Source organism: Parus major, chromosome 3, assembly GCF_001522545.3.
Source record: "Parus major isolate Abel chromosome 3, Parus_major1.1, whole genome shotgun sequence".
Classification (NCBI taxonomy): Eukaryota; Metazoa; Chordata; class Aves; order Passeriformes; family Paridae; genus Parus; species Parus major.
Window position 1 is genome coordinate 70351364 of NC_031770.1, and position 22787 is coordinate 70374150.

Consider the following 22787-nt stretch of genomic DNA (forward strand, 5'->3'; position numbering starts at 1 on the left):
CCGCCCGCCCCCCGCCGGCGCTGTCCAGCCAGGCAGCGCTGGGAGCGCCGTCTGCTCTACCCGGGCCGGGGGCGAGCGGAGCCGGGGACGCCTCCGGCACCGCCGCGCTCCGGGACAGCCGCGCCGGGGCTGGAGCGGCGGTCCAGGGAGGGCTGCCCGCCCCGAGGATTCGGCGGCGCCCTGAGAGAGGGTTACAAGGGGTCACTGTCCCGGGAGGGAAGCCCTCCCTCCCTGCGTGCCCGGCGGGGGTAACCGGAGCTCCCGAGTCAGCCCTGCCTGGAAGTTGGAGAGCTCTGCCGTGTCCCCTCTAGAGAGGAGCGCGACACGCTGCCCAGCGCTTCTCCTCGCCAGGGCTCTGTCTGAAGTGGAGCCCTTGGTTGTGTGTCTCGGGTTAGGATTTGTACCTTAGGACAGCGGGGTTTCTGGTTCTGCCCCGGTGCTGCCGGCTCACTGACAGAAGAGCTGGCTCGAGGAGTATCTATCTCTGCTGTGACAAAACCACCTCGGTATCCGGGGATTTCTTCCTCCGGCTGGGGGTTTGCCTCCTAGGCTGGCATTATTTGATTCTTCTCCCTCTCCATCAACTAATGGTAAGAGACACAAACTCTGAAATTGCATTTGCAGTTGCTCCTTTTCCAAAGATAGAACAAGTGAAACAAAGCACTTCTCCAAACTACAATTATTTTTTTTATTGCCAAACACATTGTTCCAAACTGTAATATTTTATCACATTTTCTTCATCTTTTCTATAAATCTTTGTGTGCATTTAGTCTGTCAATCATTTTATGGGCAAATATTTTATGTAGCAGATCTCTTGTAATACTGAATCACAGACCACCTGATAGTGTTACAGAGATTTCATGGATGAAACCTGGGTTCCAGAACTAGGGCTTCTTGCTAACTGTTGTTTAATGGGAATATGACTGCATAGATACAAGTTAACATGTCTTCATTGACCACAGCAAAACAAGGAATAGTTTCCACTTCTGCAGAACTGGTCCTGTTTGGGCTTTCCACAGAGTTCCATGTGGTGCCAAACAATAAAGTACCTTAAAATGTCAAGTTTTAAAGAAATGCCTTGCCTTCAAAATAGTAAGTACACTGCAAGTCCTCTAGTGAAACAGAAAAAAACAGTAGTTGTGGTGGTCTGTGTGGTCTGACACAAACTTTCCCTTCACAGATATCTTAAAGCTTCTATGACAAAAGTTGAAAACAGACAGTTCATTAAGGATTCAAGAAAACCATTGTTAACTGAAGCTATGTTTGATCTTTTTATTCAGTGTGTGGGTTCTTCAGAGAGGAGATTTTGTCATCTTAGTGTGTTCCCCTATTTTGCAAAGAAGAGCTCTGGCCAGTGTCTCCAGATGATGATAGGCAACCTGTTTGTATGTGTTTGGACTCATGGCACATCTCTGTAAGTCAGTTGTATGTGCAGGTATGGTGTGGTGAACCAAGCCTCTTTTTTTGGGAAACAAAGGTCATGTCAGGTGATTGGTTTCACGGGAATACATTCCCATTGAAAGGCACTACTGCACCATACAAACTCATTTAAGCAGAATTCTGCAGAGTTCAGCTGTAGTTCATTAACCCGCTTTTAAAGCACTTGTGAAATGTGCCTTGTGGCTTCTTTCTCCACTGTTAATTTAAAAGTTGAACTGGAGAGAAGCTTGAATTTTTGCTTCCTTTCAAGTTTTATTCTAAAACAGAATAAAACAGACCCCCTGAATTTTTTTTGGCAATGCCATTCAATATACAAGAACCTTGCTCAAATTTACCTAAGTGCTTGCGATCTTGAAAAAAATGACTGACTGCCATTCCATATTCATGTTTCTAGGAGCAAAAGAACTAAAAAAAATGTGAGAGAGAATTATACTTCTTAATTTGGTGGGAATACCACATCTACTTATGGTTCATTAATTCTGATTAAAATTGAAAGACATATGTATTTTTTTTCATTTCAGACACTGTCTAGATGATAAAATAGGCAGCATCTTCAACACCGGCTTTGCAACCACAGGGAGTTTCATTGTATATTTTACAGTGATAAAGGAGGTATTGTTGAAGTACTGGAAGTTCTGTATAGTTATCTAGTCTTTAAATAATTAAAGACTAGATACCAGCTTCATTGCATGCAGTGCTCCTACTGAGCCTTAAACTGTTCTTTCTGTATTATTGTGGGGTTTCTTTTTCTCTCAAGGCCTCCCCCTGCCCAGCTTTTTTCCACTTCCTAAACAGATTAGTAGGAATTTAAGCAAATTGTAGGCAGAATCAGGCTTTCCCAGCTGCACCCAAACAAACTCAATGAGTGGAAAGTCCTATGAAATGTCTCCTGTTGAAGAGCTGTGCCTTGGAGACAGCAGCTCTGCATCTGCTGCAACAGGGAGATGGAAGACAGGCCCAGCTTGGCGAGGAGGACAAGCAGTCACTGGCCTCGTGCCATTTGTTTGTGGGTTCTTTGTGTGGAGACTTCAGTGTAGAGGTGGCATTGGGGTGTCTCCAGGGTTGGGCAGCAACTGGCTGAAGGGGCTGCTTGGTTGAGCAAACTTAGGCATGGTAGCCTAAATTGTGCCTGACCAGAGGAGGGCTTTGGCCCTGGAAAGTCCTGCTTGGTGGCTGGTGGTCGTGTCTCAGAGCTGCCCTGAAGGCAGTGGAGCACCACTGGTGGCTGGACATGCCCCAGCTGCCTGTTTTGCAGCTCTGAGCATTCCCAGAAGGATTACTGTCTGGGAAGGTATCACATCACATGGGTGATCTCGGTGTGGCAGGTCCAGTTTGGGAATTGCAGCCCAGGCACGCACTGGAAGGACTAGGAAGAGTGTGGTCTGACTGCTTTTCTAAGGGCTGAGACACTTGCCTTCCATGTGCCAGCCCCTGCTCAGAGCACTGATCCAGTGGGTGAGACAGCAATGAGACATGAGTGGGGCATGGGATGCCTGCCTCAACCGAGGGAGGGCTGATCCATCTTCTCTCTTCCCATGAGTGTGCTCCCAGTGACTCATTTGGACTCATGGGGATGGGTCACCTGCTGCCCTTGTTGTTGCAGCTGTGATGTTGTGCAGAAGGGACACAGAGCTGCACTGCAGTTCCTCTTCATTCTGCCATGAGGATGCTCACCCAGGGAGTGGGATCCTGAGGCTTGGGTGCTCAGGTTGCACGATAAAGCATTTACATCCCTTTCTTTGAACACATCCCTTCATTTGAAAATCATTCACAGGAAGGGAGGGATGCTGGCTCCACACAGATGAAGATTTCATGTATAACATCTACAGGAGGAATAATTTCAGATATACCTGTCTTCAATGTTTTCTGCTGTCTAAAGTAGCTCTTAGTTGGCATCTGAGATAGGCTTCTGGATTTCTCTGGGAAGACCAGCTCTCAAAACTTTCTAGTTATATACAACCTTTTTATATCAAGTAACTTAAGACAAGTCTGGGAGATGTTCCCATCATCTAGCGTGATTTCCTGTAGCATAAAAAATAGAATTGTAATAAATAATTTTTTTTAATAATGGTACACTCAGATTTATTTTAGGGACCAGACAGCATCTTAACTTCTTTATTTCCTAGAAAAGGAAATCTTTAAAGCCATCCTACTAATTATTACCCTTTGCTATGTGTGCTTGTGTGTCTTTGAAATCTGAATATATCTACTTTTATAGTGACTGATATCTTGATACCGTTGTGTTTTAGTTTGGGTAGTCCTTTTCTTCCTCATCTTCATTCCACCTTCCTGCAGGCTGCATTTTGTTGGTAAAACCTTGTGTTTTCCAGTATTGTAAATATCCAGCTTTCTCTAGGATATAGTCTCAAGAAGTTTAGAGGAATGTGGCTTGTGTTGTTAATTACTGTCCTTATTTGCTGCATGCATGTTCTCAGCCAGGAGTGAGTCCAGGGACAGTTTATCACCAAACCCAGCTGGTTTCCCTGCCCATACTTGCCTAGAGGCACATAGCCAGAGCTCTCTGTAGGTGCAGAGCTCCTCTGTGCCCTGAGTTAGACACTGCATTGCAATTAAGAGTTGGGTTTTTTCGGTCCCTGGGGGTATCTAGCCCCACTGCAGAAGGACAGTATCTTGGGGAAAGTACTCAACAAAACAGGGGTTGGGAGTGACAGGTGTCACTGTGGTTTTGGCCACAGAGGGGATGCCAGAGATGTTGGGGCAGTGGAAGGAAGGGGTATCTCAGTTGATGTATGCCTTTACATTGCATGTGGAACTACTCCATGAAATTAAGGAGCAGTTTCTTTTTATAATCTAAATTATGTTAGACAACATTTAATTTGTGAACCTGGAGGGGGTGCTTGGAGCTCATCCCTCTGGAATGGGGGGTGTTTAGGCCAGGAGGACCACCCTGGCTGGAGGGGCTGCCTTGCCCCTGGTGGAGTTTCTGGGGTGTCAAGCCAGGCTATGATTCCTAGCTCATGTATAAACATACACACTGTAGTGTGCTAAATCCATCATAATCTCTTTTCGTGCAAAGAAATGTTTATGCTGTAAAGGAAAATCTTTCCTTTTGCTTCCAAAACCTGTAGCAAACAATTCACCCAGGCTGATTACATGATTAGCACGAACAGCTCTATAGCCTGTCAACATGTACAGTGTGAAAGTGCTGAGGGCTTTCTTTCACAGTACTTGGGATAAGGCAACTGAAGAATGGACTATTCAAACTCTTAACAGCTTTACTTTTGATTTAATTAAAAAAGACCAAAGAGAGAACTTCTGGTGTCCTCAAGGCTTTTAGGGTTTCTTTTTTGCAGGAACCATTGTGATCCAGACACAGTAACTAACACTCAGAGCTTCTCAGAGTTGAATTTAATCATCAGTGACAAAAATGGGGTAAAGTACATGGTCCTTGAGCAAATTAAAAATGTACATAATAGGTAATTCTTTGTGAACACGGAAATGTAGGGGGGAAACACCCATTTGAGGAGGGGGAAGATTGTAATGTGCACTTGTACAATACAAATTCTTTCTGTTTTGACTGGTTTAGTGTACTGTTTATATGAGAAGCAGAAGGCCAAAGCACCTCAGTGACAGGATGGTGTCCCCTCCAGGTGCTTACAAATGGTAATGTTGTACTGCTGTGGAGGATGACTCTGTTGGTATCACAGCTGTTTTGTTTCTTGGTTTGGGAGATTTTTTTCTCCCCCACAACCTCACTTGCAGTAGATGAATGGCCTAATTAGAGTGACTCTTCCAAAGCCCTCAAGAGTTTAAATTTTGGCCTTGTAGGAACTATCAAGAAAAACATGAAAGGCCTTTTCTAGCACTAAATACCTCTCAAAATTGGAACTTTTCCTGTACTTAGGTCCATACCTGTTATTATCTCTGCTCTATTTACAATTGCCAACAATTTTTAGCTCCCAAATATTAGAATAATTTCTTATTTGAGAAGAGCTGCATCCTCTCTTTTGGCCTGCAGTTCCCTGGCAGCAAGCATGCCTACTCTTCACCATACTCTGAGAAGTCAGTCCCGTTCAGGCATAGGTTTTGTCATTATTTCTAGAAGGTTTGGTTTTGCCTGCATATCTTGTGTAGCTCAGGAGATTGCTGTGTTAGTAAGGCAGTGCTCTGGGCTAGCACTGGCCTCCCTCCTTTGCCCTTTCTCTTGCCTGGAAGGAGAGAGGCCCTCTCCAGTCTGGGAGATGCTGCAGCACAGTAAAAGTTCTCATTGTGTAGAACTAATGGAATAAGTGGGAATTTTCCACACAGTGGTTTTGGAGGACAGGTCCTATTCTGAAAAAGGAGTTACAAATGCAGAACGGTTTTCTCAGGATTTTGGTTTTGTGTATGATGACCCTATATCTGTGTCCTAGTGGTGTGCTGTTCTTTCCAAATTATTTTGGCCCATCTTGTCATGAATAGATGCTTTACAGAAATGCTGTGGGCTGTAGTGTTGGCAGACTGAGAATGCAATAAGTGAATTAAAAGTTGTACATACATTCTGTGAAATTACTACTATGTCACGTCACAAATTATTGCAATGTGTGACATTACATGATGAAAAGATGTTGGTAATGTGAATTACTGATCCACTGTGGTTTTGTTTATGGCATGGATACAGTTTCCAGTGTAACCCCTCAGTCATGGCTCCCTTCAAAACACTGATTTTTATTATGTTCATTTAGAAATTAGGGTCTTCAGTAACACTGCTTAGAGCAAAATGTTGGCAGGAGAGTAGAATTATTAACAATAATCCAAAATCACTGTTTTCAGTGATTCTGTTTTAAACAAATAGTCAAACAAAAAACTTCTGCCACTGATTTCTGACTGTGTAATGGAAATACTGGCTGGATTCAGAACACAAAGTCTGGGAACTGCATGTTCCAGTTTTATTTTCTTTTGATTCAAAAATCTTAAACCCCTTAATCACAGAAGTACCACCTAAAACTCCTCATGATATTACCATACCGAGGTAACTTCTTTATAGCTGATGCAGTTTCCATCTCCCAGTCTCCAAGGGATAAATCCTACATCTGAGGGGAATCCTGTACCAGAGGAGAGTATTTGGATAAAGAAACCAACTGAAAAAGTTATAGTTGTAAACTACCTTATTCTTGTAATGCTGGTACAAGCATTACACTCAGACTCTTACACTGCTGGAGGATTTTGAGCTTTGGAACTTGGAGAGATGCTGTTCTCTTTAGTTTTGATGTTTTTATGGGCCAGTGACTTTTCTATCGCCACTCTCAGAGAGGGAGAGTCTTCTCCTAACTTATTCTTCTGAGCTCTGCTGCTCAGTTGTTTGGGATTTGATGTCTTTATTTAGCACCAGTGTTATTCAATCATAGAATTAATGTTGAGGTTTGAGTAAACTTTAAAGAAGTAATGCTGTGGTGGTTAGGAAATATGATACAAATTTTCTTTATTAATTTCTTAGACTGTAAAAGAAGCACTGCTGAAAGCCTTGATGAATGATGTTGGATGCTTCACTGCGACAGCAGTGCTTTTAAAGTATTGACTTCTGTGGCTGTTGTGAGGGGAAAAAAAACCAAACTACTTTGATATTCTAGAGAATCTGATCATTTTGATAACAAGATAGTTCTTAGTTTCCTTGCTGTTCCACCAGGAAAAGAACCAGACAGTAAGGCTTTGGAAGGTTTCAATTCTGATTATACCACTAATATATTCTGGCCTTGCAATTTGTACTGTAATAATCTCACGTTGAAGTACATATTTTTATTTTAAAGAACAGATATGGAAAGCTAGTTTTGATTTTTTTGTTTTCAAATTTATTTTGGGGTCTCTTTCATGTTCTGTGTTTTTCTTTTAAAACTCTTAGGAATACATCACCATATGAGAGTGAATAGCATGTTTCACATTTTAGAGTATTGAATGATAAAGTTATGTGGTCCATGGCATGAAATTCTATGATGTAGAACTTTGAATGTTGTAAAATTGCTTTGTAAATGTCCCTTGAGTCATATTTTTCAGGACTACTTACTTCATGTTCTAATAACATAGCCTGTATCAACATGCCTTTAAGCTTTGTAGTCTTCCTTATATATGACAAGGGCTTTTGCCTGTTATCCTTGGAGTAGAAAAGACCATCCCCTGTGACACTTGGGTTTCCCTTGTTGTGGTGTTTGGGATAGAGTCTGTGGTCTCCAGGAACAGAGAGCAGTTTTTCTCAGCCCATTAATGAGAATGATTTGACCAAAATCCAGAGAGAGATGGAGGAGATGAACAAGGAATAAGAGCTCACTATCTCTTCTTGTTGAAGAGCTGGGTAGGACATTTAAAAAGGCTCTCAGGGAGCAAGGTCTGGAACAACAAATCAAATTACCTTCTCAGCAGTGATGCTGTACAAAGGCTTGTCATAGGGTGTTGTGAATGCAACACACAGCTTTACATGGATTCAGTGGCAGTTCAGTGGTTGCTACAGGGATCACTGATACAGAAAACATGATCTTCAGCTGGATGAATATTGAAATTTGATCCTGGAATCACAGAGCTACAGGGGTAATTGGATCATAATGCAGTCTGTGGTTTTAGGCAATAAAACTTTGATAAAATGTAATTGATTAAAATAATTTTATTAGTAATTCATCTTTTCTTCACTTGTCCAGATCAGATGAAGCTACAGATGACATGACCAAAGTCAAAACAATGCATGAACTGATGAGAAACAGCACTGAGAACATTAGCTGCTTAGTTGCTGAAAATCCTAAGTGCAACTTCACTACCAAAAGAGACCCTGATGTTATGTGGTCATTGAGCAGAGTTTGCAAGAATGGAAAACCAAAGGAAAACCAAAACTAGCTGCATCTCCTAAATAAAAATTTTCAAGACTCAGCTAAATCAAGAAACTATTCCAGCCATGGGAGAAAATGCAAGTTTTTGGGAAAGTTTGATATATGCACATCCTACATGTACCACCTGGAAGCAAGAGGCAGAGGGATCTATCTACCACCTATCCAGTATTTTCTTTGTTGTGGGCTTCATGGGTGGAAGTGGATTCTTTGGCCTCCTCTACGTCTTCAGCTTGCTTGGACTGGGCTTTCTCTGCTCTTCTGTTTGGGCTTGGCTGGATGTGTGTGCTGCTGATATATTCTCCTGGAATTTTGTACTGTTTGCTATATGCTTCGTCCAGTTCGTTTATGTTACCTACCAAGTCCGGAGTGTTGCCTTTGACAGAGAATTCCAGGAACTCTACAGTGCTCTCTTCCAGCCTCTGGGAATTTCCTTGACTGTGTACAGGAAGATTGTCTTGTGCTGCGATGCAGAAGTGATTACCCTGGAGAAGGAACATTGTTACGCCATGCAGGGCAAAACACCTATTGACAAACTGTCCTTGCTTGTGTCAGGCAGGTTTGTATTGCTTTGTTCAGGTTTTCTGCAAATATCTTTATTTTCCTCTCCTTTCTGAAAATGAATGAAAAAAACCAAAAAGCCTGATTTGTGTATTGTTTATTTTCCAGTACAATAGATTAAATATTAGTACAAGTAATATAAATATTAATAGGTTAAATACACTTGTCTAGGATAGCAGTAGCATAGAAACACTAAGCACAGAATCTGTAATATAAATAATAGCATAAAGAAAAGAATTTGAAGTCATTCTTTTCCAGGCAGCTGTACCATAGCGTTTAGCAGGTTAGGCAGATAAAGGGAATAAATGTGGGTTTTCAGTGTTCAGGTTATGGCTTGCTGTCCATCTGCTGCCTAGCTGATGAGCACTGCATTTGTCCTATTTTTCTTTACTAGTGTCATCTGAAATGGGACAAAATATTAGTTACAAAACTGAATATACTGAGATAAGCTCTGTTAAACAGAGATCTTGGCTTTGATTGAGGTTGTATTCAGTTGCTTTCAAGGGAGTGGGAGAAATGTATCTAAGAAAGAGCAAAAGACTTAAAAGCCTCCCCTCATTACAAGAGGATGTAGTTGAGCCTTATCAAGACTTGCAGACCTGGGTCTATGGGTACTGTATACTGTGACCCTGTGTTAGACCCTGAGGCAGTAAATCCACCTGCTTGTACTCCCTGCTTCTAGGAGATCCTTCTGGCAGCCTTGCTGATGCTTTCCTGGGTGAAAACACTAGTTTTTGTACTGTATGCAAAGCAGGGTGCAGTACCAGACCGCCACGAGAGTAGGTCAGACACCATGAGGTGATGGACATGGACTGTCCTTGATGGGACACTTGGGAGCATTTTGATCTCCCGCTGCATGGATAGATGGAACTTGTAGGCAGCTTGACATTCAGCTGATTCAGGACTACTTGCCATGAACAATATGGATTGTGGGCAGTTCTCCTTAGAGACACCTTGGTTCAGAGCGTTCTTGGGAGCTCTCCAGGAAGTACTTAATGGAAGTTGCTTTTGGTCTCACCAAAAGAGAGGTATCCATCCTTCTACATGCCCAGCCAGTTAGTAATCAACCAGAGCTCCTGCTGCCCTTCACCATGTGGTACAGTGCTGCTTGTGTGCCTTCAAATTTATATGTTATTTAAAAAGAAGCAAGGAAAGAAAGTTTTTCTTTGGCATCTTCTGAAGGCCAGAGCACTCACACAGAGATCCCATGCCTCCAGGCTGATCTTCTGGCTCCAGACGTAGTCCTGTGACCATGTAATTCCTGTTAGACATGGAGAAGGCCTACCTAACACATGCCATGGAGCACTCCTGCTTCCCACTCCCAGTTTTTTGCCACTTTGTTCTCTCTAAAATCCGTATTTGCTGAAACTAGAAATAAATCCCATGGTTTTCAGGAGAAGCAAGTAAATGCTGTTATGGGCATTGGTCTTTCACCTCTCCAGTGCATGGTGACCTTTTAATGGCAAAGCTTGTGCATCACTGCACAGACCCACCACAGAGAGAATAATGTGGTTTGAATAAGGCCTAGAAAGATTTCCCTTTTAGTTGCATGATTGTCTTGTATTCTCTTTCAACTGGCCTGAGCAAGCTGGGTTCAAAGATAGAATTAGGATAATGTTGGCCATTGATTTTTTTTTTTTTTTGTGCTTTCAAAGCTATGTTTAAATTCCTCAGATAGTAGAAATAGCACAGTAGTCATTGCTGGTGTACAGGTAGCGCTAACAAATTAACACATCTTATCTTGGTAGGATCAGAGTGACAGTTGATGGGGAGTTTCTGCATTATATTTTTCCTCTTCAATTTCTGGACTCTCCTGAATGGGATTCACTGAGGCCCACAGAAGAGGGAATTTTTCAGGTAAAAGTTAAGGGGTTTCTTTCTTGATTTAGAAATAAATTTATTCAATTGTGGGTTTCATTTGTGATACTATACAAACAAGTAGCATCTCATTAGTTTGGAAAATCCTCGTTATCTGTTGGAGTGGTTTTGCTGTTTGTGTATACAACAAGAAAACAGGGTTTTCTTAAAGCTAATCTGGGAGGTAGGCTCTGTTTGCATTCTTTGGCTGCGCTGATATTCAGCCCTGAGAAGCCAGGTTTCCTCGGGGTGGGAAGAAGCTGGTGCTGAGGAGGTTTCCCACTGGGAGGTGAGCCAGGGGAAGCCGTGCCCGTGACATAGCTTGGCACGGGTTACAGCGTGGGACACGGTGTCAGCTGGGGCTGCCCCTGCGCTCTGTGAGCCCCCCACTGCTGTCACTTGACTGACACGCTGGCTCCTGTCCGTGTTGGATCTGAAGTCTGCTGTCACGAGGACAAATGGCATTTGTTGAGAGCTTTCTTTAGGCCTGCCTTTTCAGCTGAGGCTGCCAAGAGTGGAGCAGGGAGTACATGTGGCACTGAACCAGACATTCCATATGGGCACAGGCATATTGTCACTGAGGCTGACTGGATGTGATCGCTTAGTCCATATCCAGTCACCTTTCTCACTTGTCTTTTGCATACAGCAACCTCCCAGAGTTCCCTGGCTCGGTTAACAGGCTCTAATTGCAGTAGACAGGTTCTGCTGGGAGAGGGATTTGCCTTCTGAGCAAGGGCAGCAGCAGCAGCTTCTTGTCACCTGGCTGTTCAATTCTCTCCTCTCTAGGTAACACTTACAGCAGAGACAGATTGTCGGTACGTGGCCTGGAGGAGAAAGAAGCTCTACCTGCTGTTCGCTAAACACCGCTTCATCTCCCGCCTGTTCTCAATTTTAATTGGGAGCGACATTGCTGAAAAACTGTATGCCCTGAACGACAGGGTGCACGTGGGGCAAGGCTTTAGGTACGACATCCGCCTGCCCAACTTCTACCACGTGGCACTGCCAGAGACCCCTCCCGTGCAGCCCTCCCACCGCTCCCACCACCTCCAGCGAGGGTCCCCCCTGCGCAAGCCCACGGCGGGCCTTACAAACTGCGGCTCCTTCCTCGCACCCTCCTAGGAAGGAAAGTTCTGCTGCAGCCATTCCTCGAAGCGATGAAGGGAAATGGAAGGTGGCAAAGCAGAAGAGCAGTGAGACAAAAGCAGATGAAGCCAAATTTGACTGACAAGTGCCATTTATGCTAATTGGAGTAGGCTGAATTCTCTATCTCAGAGCCAGCAGGTTGGCTTCTGCATTTTGACCGTCTGCACAATATGTTTACTTATCATCGATACTCCTGTCGATCTTCATCTCTTTTGTTTTGGAGGAGAACAAATCATAACAGTCTGAGGTCTTGCAATTGTGGTGGCCTCTGTGGTGATGTGTTGTTTTATTGTTTGTTTGGTTTTCTTAAAGCAAGCCCATGGTATTTGTAGTTGTATTTTCCCCCAACAATTTTGTCACAGTGAAGTATAGTCAGAACAGTCAATGAAAACAGGTAAGTTGTATTCAAAACATAGCAACTGGCTTATAGTGTTCTTTTTTATGCCATGTGAACATTCTCTCAATTTACATGAATAATGTTGCAGAAAAAAAGACTAAGGAACGATCGCATAGGGCTTGTTTCTTAAAGAAATGAAAGATTTTGAAATGCACAGCAAGATTGTTAAAAACCCAAACAAAACAAAACAACAAATTCTGTCCCGTGAGTAATTGGTTTCTCTCTGACTGTCCTTAAGAGGTATTACATGAAAACCTAAGTGTCATTGCTGGCATTAGAAAAATAAAAGAGCTGTAACTGCTGCAAATGCAGCTTAGGAAAATGGTTGTGTAGCATTTTTGATAGAATGTGATGCTATAGCACCTGGGCTTCTGCTCTGTCAGTTCCCCTCATGACATGTACAATAAATAATGTTAGTCAAGCTACTGCCAAACCATTGGAGTTTGTTGTATAATATTCTTCTTAGCTATGTTTGTTGGGAAGAGGCTAAAACAGCTGCAGCAATAAATACAATTTTTAACTGACACATTCTTGTTTAGCTTCCAGAGTCACTTTTCTGTGCCTATGAAATTCTTGATTGAAAAGATATTCTCTCCCTAGTTCTGTGGTGTTTTAATGACCTGAAGGGAGCCTCAGATCACACTTCAATAGTAGAGAGTTGGTTTCAACCCTCGGGGTCACTGTGCCTTTGAATGTCTTTGCTAACTCACCTTCCTGCTGCTCTGCTTGATGCCTGCCAGTAATCAAAAAGTAAGAAGCATTACTATTTTATGAGAATGGATTGTTGCTTGATATGTCTGGAAGTAGATAATATTTTTAATATTTTAAAATTGCTGGCTTGCTTGGTAGGATGACCCTTGTGTGCTTCTCTATGTGTGGGTATACCTGTAAGTTTAGATCATTTGAGTTGTTTCTGGAGGACTGAAAATGATGATACAATCTTACACTTGAAGGATAATCATGCAGTATGTATAAAAAAGCTATTAGGAGTGATGTGAAACACTGCCTGTTTGGAGGACATTTCGAGTAAAGCAGGTAAGATTGTACAGGTTTTGCTTTTAGCTTTATGTTGCGTCCTCAGAGGGGAAAGTCAGCCAAACATAAATACCCCAGCATACAATGTGATAATCCCCAAATCATTCTCATAACCCTTCCATGCAATGTGTTCTGTATGTGCTGCTTAGTTCATGAAGTCCCTGAGTCACAAGAGTCAAAAGAGAATTGGAAAAAATGCAAGAAGTTCACTGATGACTTTTAAAGATCTGTTCAGATGGTAACTATGGCACAAAGTGCCAGAGGCTGGCAGCATGTAGTAAGGGGGTACATTCTGTGTAACAGTCTATAAACATAAAAATATTTCAAATGCATAAAAGAGATCTTTTTCTAGACTTAGGTGTAATATAAATAATTGATTATTGTTCTCCATGGTTTTCTTGAATATTTGGGTTTGGCCTATTTATTCAAGAAAACTTGTCTTTACTACATTCTGACCCTACTAAAGTTAATTAGCTTGATCATCTTCACCTTAAAATAAGACCAAGGAGTCTTACTCACCCAATTTCTATATCAAGCTTATATATGCTATTTAAGCAGTAGCATACTACTTAGAAAGATACTGGGGAATGATGGGTGCTTTGATAATTTTTTCTTCTTTGTGACTGTTTTCAAACCAGCCTTGGTTTCTGTCACACACTTTCCAAACACAAGCCTCTCTGATGCTTTTCTCTGCTGGAATTGGTTACTGTCAGAAATCTCTACCAGGACATGTCTGAGTCAATATCTGAACATACTCTTAGCTAATCTTGTTTAGGTGTTGCTACTGTGCTTTCTGGGCTTTGAGTCATTTTTTAAAAATTGTTTCTAGTTTTCCAGCATCTGTTTGAGACATGACTAGCAGAACATTTCAGCTGTAAAATTCAGCTGAATTCAATAATACAAGTACACACAAAAGGCCCAGAAGCAAGAGAGAAGTTCTCTCTGCTTCTGTTTTTATTTTAATCTGGACAGTACTTCTAAAACATACAGTGAAATACACTCTGGTATGGGATTCATAAACCAGTGTTTTGGGAGGGCTGTATAATCTGCCTAAGCGAAGTCATACTCAGAATAATGTCAGAGAAATTAGGCGATTTTTGTGTGCTCATAAACACCCAGTCATTAGAGAGTTTGGGTTGCTCAGCCTAGAGAAGATAAGGCTCCAGGGGACATTAAATTGCAGCCATTCAATACCTAAAGGGGCCTGCAAGAAAGATGAGGACAGACTTTTTATAGCAGGGCCTCTTGTGATAGGACAAAGGGTAATGACTTTAAATTCAAGGATATATTTAGATGTAAGGAGGAATTTTATTATTATGAGTGTGATGAAACACTGAAACAGGCTGTCCAGAGAGAGGGCGGATGCCTGGTCCTTGGGAACATTCAAATCAGATGGAGCTCTGGACAACTTGGTCTGTTTGAAGATATTCCCACTTATTCAAGGGGCTTGGGCAAGATGTCCTTTAAACGTCCTTTCCAACCCAACCATTTTATTTTACAAATGATTATTTGTAGGTTAATGAACATTTGGAGCTAGATGAAGTTCGGACTTGAGCTTTTTCCAATTTGTGCCAGTGTTACTACTCAGAAATAACTGTTAGTGAGGGAACAGATTCCTTCATAACTGGTTTAAACAAGAGGATACTTGAGTCCATGCAGCTATCAATGAGTCCTTTTCTTGATCCTGCAGTGGTCCTCCTTTACTCACATTTTACATTTTTACCAGTTCCATAACCTTCTGTGGAGTTATGTCTACATTTATATGGTGCTGTAGGTAAGAGTGTCAGAATCTGCGCACATGATGATGTGGTCGTTCATCAGCTGATTTTCCTAAGTTTTTATAGTTATATGGACATCATATTGGAATTGCCCTTACAGCCTCCAGAAGGGTTCAAATTTGCAGCACAAGGTAAGAAACTGTATGGCCTAGGACAGTCCAAAACAGAGGGGGAGGAAGAGAGAACTAAATTTCATACAATTTTTATCCAAGAGACATTTATTTCAAATTTGATTTCTGGCAAATGAATTGGTTAAGTGCAGCAATATGTAGTTAGAGCTTCAAAGCAAGTCTTGCCTACTTAGGGCCATGGGACTGACCTTGCAATTCTTTCATTATGTGGTATTTTCTTAGCTACTAATAGTGTAAGTAGAGGTAACATGTTCCATCATGCAACTCCACTCAAAACTACAGAAACTCTGGAATAACCAGAGGATGCATCCCAATGAGCTGTTGTAGCTAATACACCATGCAAGGCAAATTTTAAGTGCTTAAAGGAAAAGGTTATTTTATTAGTTACCTGTGATAACAGAGGCTGGGCTTTGTGGCTGAGGAGGGCCATCCAGGATCTATGTTTTCAAGAATTATTTTCCTTGCAACAAAGCAAATTACACATACTGAGATATGACCTCCCTAAACTAGGGAAGCTGAATACATGTTTGGATGATATTGCACAGATTTGCCATACCACAAAAAAGACATATGCTTGTAGTAATTAAATAATATGTTGATGCTACATTTTCAGGGAAAAAAAAGTGCTCTACAGATTTTGCTTCTTGCAAATGATAAATATAAGGCATATTTGGTCTCAATGTACATGAAAAATTAAAACACAACATTGTGTTAAATGTTAACACATGCAAGCCATGTGTTAAAAGTGAAACAAATCTGCAGCTCTTTATATAAAAGAAAACTATTTAAATAGGAAAGGAAAGAATTAATATCTATTTGTTGAATTCAGACATGACCAGATTAATATTTCTCTTTCTGTTCCTGTAATAATTGAATGCATATTTTTCCTCCCTAGCTGTTACTGCATAACAGATTTTTTTACTATACAACAAAATAAATGCCATATTAAACTGCTTTGTTTATCCCTCTTGAAAATGCTTACTTTATTTACATCAATATGCATTAACATGTAATAGGTTCAGGGTTTCTAAGGAACAACATCTTTTCTTTCTGTTTGTCTAATTCATATTAACTTTCCTTTCTTTTAGATTTTTATCCCATCAGTTTCTACTTGCTGTAATTCTGCTTCTGTGGGAATCAAAAGATGTGTTGAACTTGACATGTAAATGAAGCCACCTCATGCTGATGAATCAAACCATGTAGGTGGAGCTTCATCAGCAAGAGTGTGTAGGAGAAAGGCAGCACAAGCATGTCATCACTTAGCTCTAGATTTGGGGTCGTGTCCCAAACCATGGCTAGCAGTGCCCTCCTAGAAAGTCACTAAGTAGAGAGTTCTGCCAGCAGAGGGTTTGGACCCAAACCATCTTTCTTCAAGCTACAAATGTTGTTAAACCTTGCTCTGGAGTGGAAAAAAAATAAGGTGGGACTTTCCCAAAACCTTGTGAGAGCAGAAGGATTTTATAGAAATTATTCTTCTGATGTGGATTCACAGGCAATATTTTTTAAGTTGTCAGTTGAACTGCAGCTCCTAATTTGAGGGATTGGTGATGTATTGTAGGGAAAGGACTGTTTCACTACCTGAGCAGGAAATGGTGATAAAAGATGGACACCAAGAACTAAGACATCAAAGTCATATAAATAAACAGCTGCAATAAAATAATGGTGATAAATAACTATTTCAGCAGCAAATCCTATTGTATCCACTAGTAACTCTCCACCCAAACTTGTCTAAATCTGGGGGATGTTATGCTTTTCTGTGAGTAAAAAGGACATTAGTCCAAGAAAGACACTGAGGCAAAAATCCTGTTTAATGGATAAATTATGTACCTAACCATGTAATTATATAGAAGTGGGCAGCACCATCCCTTTCTATAGAAATTGCACATCATAGGCAAGCATCAAAGCATCTCAGATCTGTGAAAGGAGGTGAGCAGGTTCCCATCCCATTCTGTGGGATGATCCCAAGCAGCCTGCAGGAGTCTGGGCTCAGTGGGGATGAAGCACATGTATCTCTTTAATATTTCCCATGTATGGGTTTTAGGAAGAATACATGACAAGCTAGATACCTAATGCTGGGCTTAGACTTCCTATGCCCAACTGTAGGACATGGCTACAAGGGTGAGATACTGGCAGGTAAAATTTGGGATGAGTTTAAAACACATTAGGTATGACCCTGTATCTTCCCAGATGCGTTCTCTTACACTGGATAAATGATAAACAACTTAATCCATAACAGAAGTGAGGCAAGCCAGTTCACATCTGCCAGGATACCCAAGGATGGGTATCAGCAGTTCCTATAAAGCAGCTGTTGTGCTGGAATTCCTTGCTGTGCTTTGGTCATCTAACTATCTCACACTGAAATTTTTAAAGCTTTCATGGAATCCAGCTGTAGTAGCTATTCTACTTTACTAAGAGATAAAATATTTTGAATAGTTACTTTGAATATGAAGACTGTCCTGTTTTCATTTACAGAAATGTTGAGTATCAAATGATACTTTCAAGCAGATCTCACTAATGAGGGGAATGAAGTGCTTCTTAAAAACAGTCAGATATCCAGCACTCTGCTCTATTTATCACTGGGTCTCTATTGTTTGATTACATATTTTCAAAAATACAGTGTTCTTACAGTAAATATGTTCATTATTTAAAGAATTAATGAGTAAGTATTCATAGAAAAAATACAAAAAATACTGATACATGAAACATTTTTACATTGGTTTTGATTTTACAAACTATTAGTATCTTTTTGTTAACTATATTGGTTGCCCTTTTAGTTCTGAAAGTGCTTTTTACAGTGATCCATGTACTTCAGCTACATACAAAAGCAATAATCACATATATATGTATGTTTATTGCAGTCTGTATCCCTGCTTTTAACCCTATATAATAGGGTTTTATTGTTGTTTTTTTCTTTACAGAACAAAGTAGTATAATAAAAATCATTCAGAAGACTGGTCTGACTTATTCATTGAAATTAGAAGAAAATATATATTGTTTTTTAGTTCTGTGTTTGCCTTTGCTCTTAAAGATCAGGGTAGCAAGGAAGAGTTGTGGCATGCTCTAACACAGCACACATGTTGACAGTACTTTACAATATGCACAGTTTATTAAATTAAAAGAAGCTATCTCTTTCCATTTCAAAACTCTTCTGAGCTAATATATATACCTTTTCTCCCCTCGCTGTGGAGTATTTTCACTATCAAATCATGTGTGCCTTCTCTGTCACTTGTTAAAGAAATTCCTTAGACTCATGTTCAGCCTCCCCCTTCTGTTTTGTCCTCGTTCCTCAAGTTTTTAAGTTAGGTTTTTTGATTTTATTTTTCCTGCCCTGTCTGTCTGGAGATGTTAAACACTTGTTACCTAGTTACTTTTCATATCTTTACATAAAATTCTAAATTCTTAACAATAATTTTTAAAATTCCTAGGAAATGGTTGATAACAATGGAAATATGCAACATCCTGAAGGTTGAATCCTAGCCTTTGCTTCTCAAAAATAGCCACAGTAAATATTAAAATATGCAGCTAAAAGAGGATTAATACTGTAGCAAAACATTGATTGTCAGTGTACCAACACCCAAAAGCAAGCATACATTTGTACTCTGACTATATCTGCGATTCCTTTGGTCTGTACAGACACTCACACAGACTCACACAAATTCCTAGGGATCGCTGCAGAGAGAAGGTTGAGAGCTGCAGCATTTCCTTCAGGATTAGTGCAGACATCTCTCCATGATTGTTTTGAACTTTATTTGTGCCTGGAAGTTGTCCAAAAAGGGAACAGAAAAATCACAGCCAGTTCACCCAGTGCTGCCAAATCTTCTGTAGTGGAGACCCCTAAAAAGGGGCTGTCACCCAGGGAGGGGACCTGCTCCACGTTAACAGAGAGCAATGTGTCCATAACTGTTTGAGTTCCAGGCAAGCAATGTGGTCAGACTCCATATCTGGTATTCTTCTATTTGCAGAAAGAAGCAAACCCCTGGGACAGCATCCCATTATTCCCCAATGCCGTTAGCAAGCTGCCCTGGCAGGGCAGTGACAAGCGTGCCATGGCTCTGCTTTAGGAAATCCGACCTGTTTTATATCAGCTCTCCTGGTTTTTTTGGGGAATCATGTGATTTAGGTAGAGCTAGAGCAAGCATAGCAGGCCCTTCTATCAAGTCCCAGAAAAATCACTTGCAAGCAGTTCATAGAAATTGTTCACTGAGCAATTTCAAATAATGAATGTACAAAATAAAGTGTCAGCAGGGAACTGCTCATGCATAATTTGGGAACAGGGATAATTGTTTGGTGTGATTGAATAAATTGTTTACTGCACACAGTTTAGATAACGTTAATGGCAAGCAATTTTACTCTGTCCTTATACCTCAGGATCATGTACCCTTTAGATAAACATCTACATCAACTATCTGTTAAACTTTGAATACTTTGACTGATCATTTTAGAAAAAAATTGTCTCCTGACTCTAAGCTGGCAACAATCAGTTACTATACTATTAGTCAGACACCTGGAAGCCCTAGGATGTGGTGTTTTAGATCTTGGATTCAAACAAAAAGATAGCCCTTCCTGCAGGTCTTGCATTGGGAGAATTGCCTGACTATACATCAGAAAGTGTCTGTCAGAGGGCCTGAGGTTTACATGTACTGGAATGCACATATTCCTGTTAAACAAATCTCCAGAGTCCTAAAGAGCTAAGGGAGTATTTGTCGTTCACAATCTCTTCCATACAAACTTCCTTCCAGTAAAACATAATTCTTGACAATGCTTTCAGGCAAAACCCATATAAATAAATTTTCTGTGGAAAATGTGTGTAGTTTTTCAGTTATAGGGCACAAAATTTCAGCCAGTGGGATGGGATTTGTTAGTGTATTTTGTCCCATTCCAGACAGTTGTCAAATACACACAGGATGAATTACTCTCTAAAGGAGCTCACTTACAGAGCCTATGGAGGGAATTTTAAAAAGATTAGTTTAGAGTAGATCTGAGTACACTTTTTGAAACTATAAATGGAAACATTTCATAGATCTTGCCATTGTCTGAAAATAGCAGTCAGCCTGGCACATCTGGGATCCTGAATACAAAGCATTTGTTCTCTTCAGTGAAAACTTTGCCTAAAAAAGGCTGTGACATTGGGCTCTCATTTGAAAGAGGCAGAGTGCCTGCAATTTCACAAAAAGTTTCTTCCTCATCTGCTTAATAAAGTTTTCCAGTGCCTGGCTAGGCTAAACTGAGAGACAGGAGATGGATATTCAGGTTTCAGCTGTGTCTCTGAACTCCTGCCTGTCCTTCTGAGGTCCAACACCTTCCTGCATTATCAGCAGGATGATATTTTCCCTGGAATCCAGAAGAACAGGCAGGCACCAAGAGGTTAGGTACACTGTTGAGGATCACAAAGCTGGTTGCTGGAGATAAGGAGCAAGACTGAGCAATATGCAACATCCACGTGTCATTTTCTACTGTGTACTATTACTGTGAAAAATAACTATATAATTGGAGAAAGTACTTAAGCTATCAAGAATATAACAGTAGAAGAAAGAGAAGAAGCCTGCATCAATGAACAGCTGTAAAACCATTAGACCTGACTCTGCTAATGAAATGTATCAGTTCAACACAAATCTCAAAAAACTGATGTCTGTCCAAAGCCAATTCCTCATTCTGTGTAAATGCAAACAGTTTTTATTTCTTGCCTCTGTCAGATTAATTTACATTAGCATACTTCAAAGAACCTGCAGCTTGTTGACAAAGATAGGTTAAAGCAGTCTTTATGGTGATTTAACAATAAGACATTTATTTAATTAAACCAGTTCATTCTCCTACAGTACATGAGACCTTATTTTAAGGTGATAAATTCTATTTCGTACTTTTTACTTAGAGAATGTTTGTTATCTGTATAAGTATAGGTAATGTTGTCTAGTATTATCTGTAAAACTAAAGGCCAATAATCTATCATATAAAATGAATGTCAGAGAAAGTTTTTCTTCTGTGCCCAGGTGCACACCACAGCACAAGACTAGAGTCTGTCAGAGCCATGTCTATGTGCTCCACCTGCTTATGGTCCTCCTGGAGGGACAGGATATAGGGGCATCTCTCAGATCCTCTCCCGTTTCCCTCTTTCTGCTGACTGGTAGATACCACCACCTAACTCCATATAATCTTGGTTTTTACTGCCCTTCTGCAGAGGGGAAATGGCATTTAATCACAAATATACTGAAATATGAATATCCCAAGAGACTAGCTGCAATCAGGACAAAGCTCTACACTGTCACATGGCTGCAAATATTATTAGTTTGTTGCCAAGCTTTCCTAACAAACATTTTTTTATTTTTTTTTCTGCATTAGGGCTAAGCACACCCTGTTTACCACCACAGCTTCCCCCAAAATTAGAGAAGACCTAGAGGGTAATAAGAGAGGTACAAAGACTTTATAAAGACACAACCAGTAGAACAAACTGCAGTTCTCCAACGCATAACGTTCAGTAACATGCTAGAAAATGCTTACCCGTCAGTTTGGATTGGGATGGGAACTCTCTGACGAGCTGCTTTGTGCAGCTTTTGGAAGCTGCTTGGCTTAGCTCCAGCAAGCGTGGCTGAATGCTGTCAACCTCAAACACATGCTAGATGCTATCGCTCGTGACCATTCCTGTAGCCATGCTATCCCCACTCGATCTTCCTACCCTTTTTCCAGCTCACTTATTCTGCATATCTCAGGAAAGAGAAGGTGTATCCATAAAAATGGCTGGCCAGCCAGAGGAAACAGTGCCAAATCGAGTCCTTCATAATTATTTCATAATATATTTGTGAAAAACAGATCTTATATGAGGCAGCGGGATTCATAAAACTGCTGTTCACTTGGCACACATTCCTGAAGAGATCCTGATCTCTTGTCCAAGGTGCAAAACCAAGAACATCTGTGACAAAGGCAGGGCTTCCTCAGGCACATGTTGATGTGTACATGTATAAACTGTTACTTGAAAAACAAGTTGGGATTCTGTATGCTCCCCAAAAATATTTAAGAATAATGCTGACCATATGCTCTTGGCTGCTGAAAGCCCCACTTTGTAGCTAGCTCATCAGAATGCATTGAAAGGGTTTTTCTGCCTTGGCAGTCCTCATTTATCATTGCTAGTCACGTTTTGAGATGGGCTGGAATGCCTTTCCTCACTGAATGCTACTCGTCAGCCTCCTGGGGATGAAGGCACGCTCGGTGACTACTCTGCCTGTCCTGTAAGACGGGTAGTGCCGGCGGGGGCTGGCCGGGACACGGGCACAGCCGATGCCGGGATGCGGGGACAGAAACGTCCCGCTTTGGAAGCACGAAGTTTCTGGGAGCTGTCACACTGCCGCACGAGCAAACTTGGTGCCATTTCTTAAACATCACGCTCGTGACCAAGCAACCGCAGCAGGTGCCGGGTTGAGAAGAGCAGTTTTATAAATTCTGTCGAGGCTCCTCGACACACCATGTAGGGGCACTACCGCTTGCCACAGGTTTAGGGGAGAATTCAGCCCTTCTAATTTTAACCACCCGACAGCTGGGCGGGCTGCCCGGGCGCGGGGCTCTGGCTGCGGGGCTCTGGCTGCGGGGCACGGCCGCACCTCAGTGCCGTGGCTCTCCCCAGCTGCTTGAGGCGCTCTCTCGAGCG

The 22787-nt window shown here is 41.3% G+C and overlaps 2 protein-coding genes across 4 annotated transcripts in view; both read left to right on the forward strand.

Annotated features, from left to right (window-relative positions):
• Positions 1 to 83: 83 nt before the first annotated feature.
• On the forward strand, positions 84 to 18102 carry POPDC3 (popeye domain containing 3). Its single transcript, XM_015622555.3, is given in 5 exon segments — positions 84 to 590; positions 8067 to 8808; positions 10559 to 10667; positions 11454 to 11687; positions 11689 to 18102. Coding segments are annotated over 4 exon segments (1038 nt in total). The 5' UTR covers positions 84 to 590; positions 8067 to 8317; the 3' UTR covers positions 11893 to 18102.
• A 4318-nt stretch (positions 18103 to 22420) lies between these two features.
• BVES (blood vessel epicardial substance) overlaps positions 22421 to 22787 on the forward strand; it is a 28090-nt gene continuing 27723 nt past the window's right edge. Inside the window, exon 1 of one of the 3 annotated variants that reach the window (XM_019006063.2) lies at positions 22421 to 22550. In XM_019006063.2, the coding sequence (XP_018861608.1) occupies positions 22421 to 22550 (130 nt within the window). Of the gene's footprint in view, positions 22551 to 22586; positions 22608 to 22787 lie in introns of those variants that run through there. The other 2 variants (XM_019006062.2, XM_019006064.2) reach the window with 2 other exon arrangements.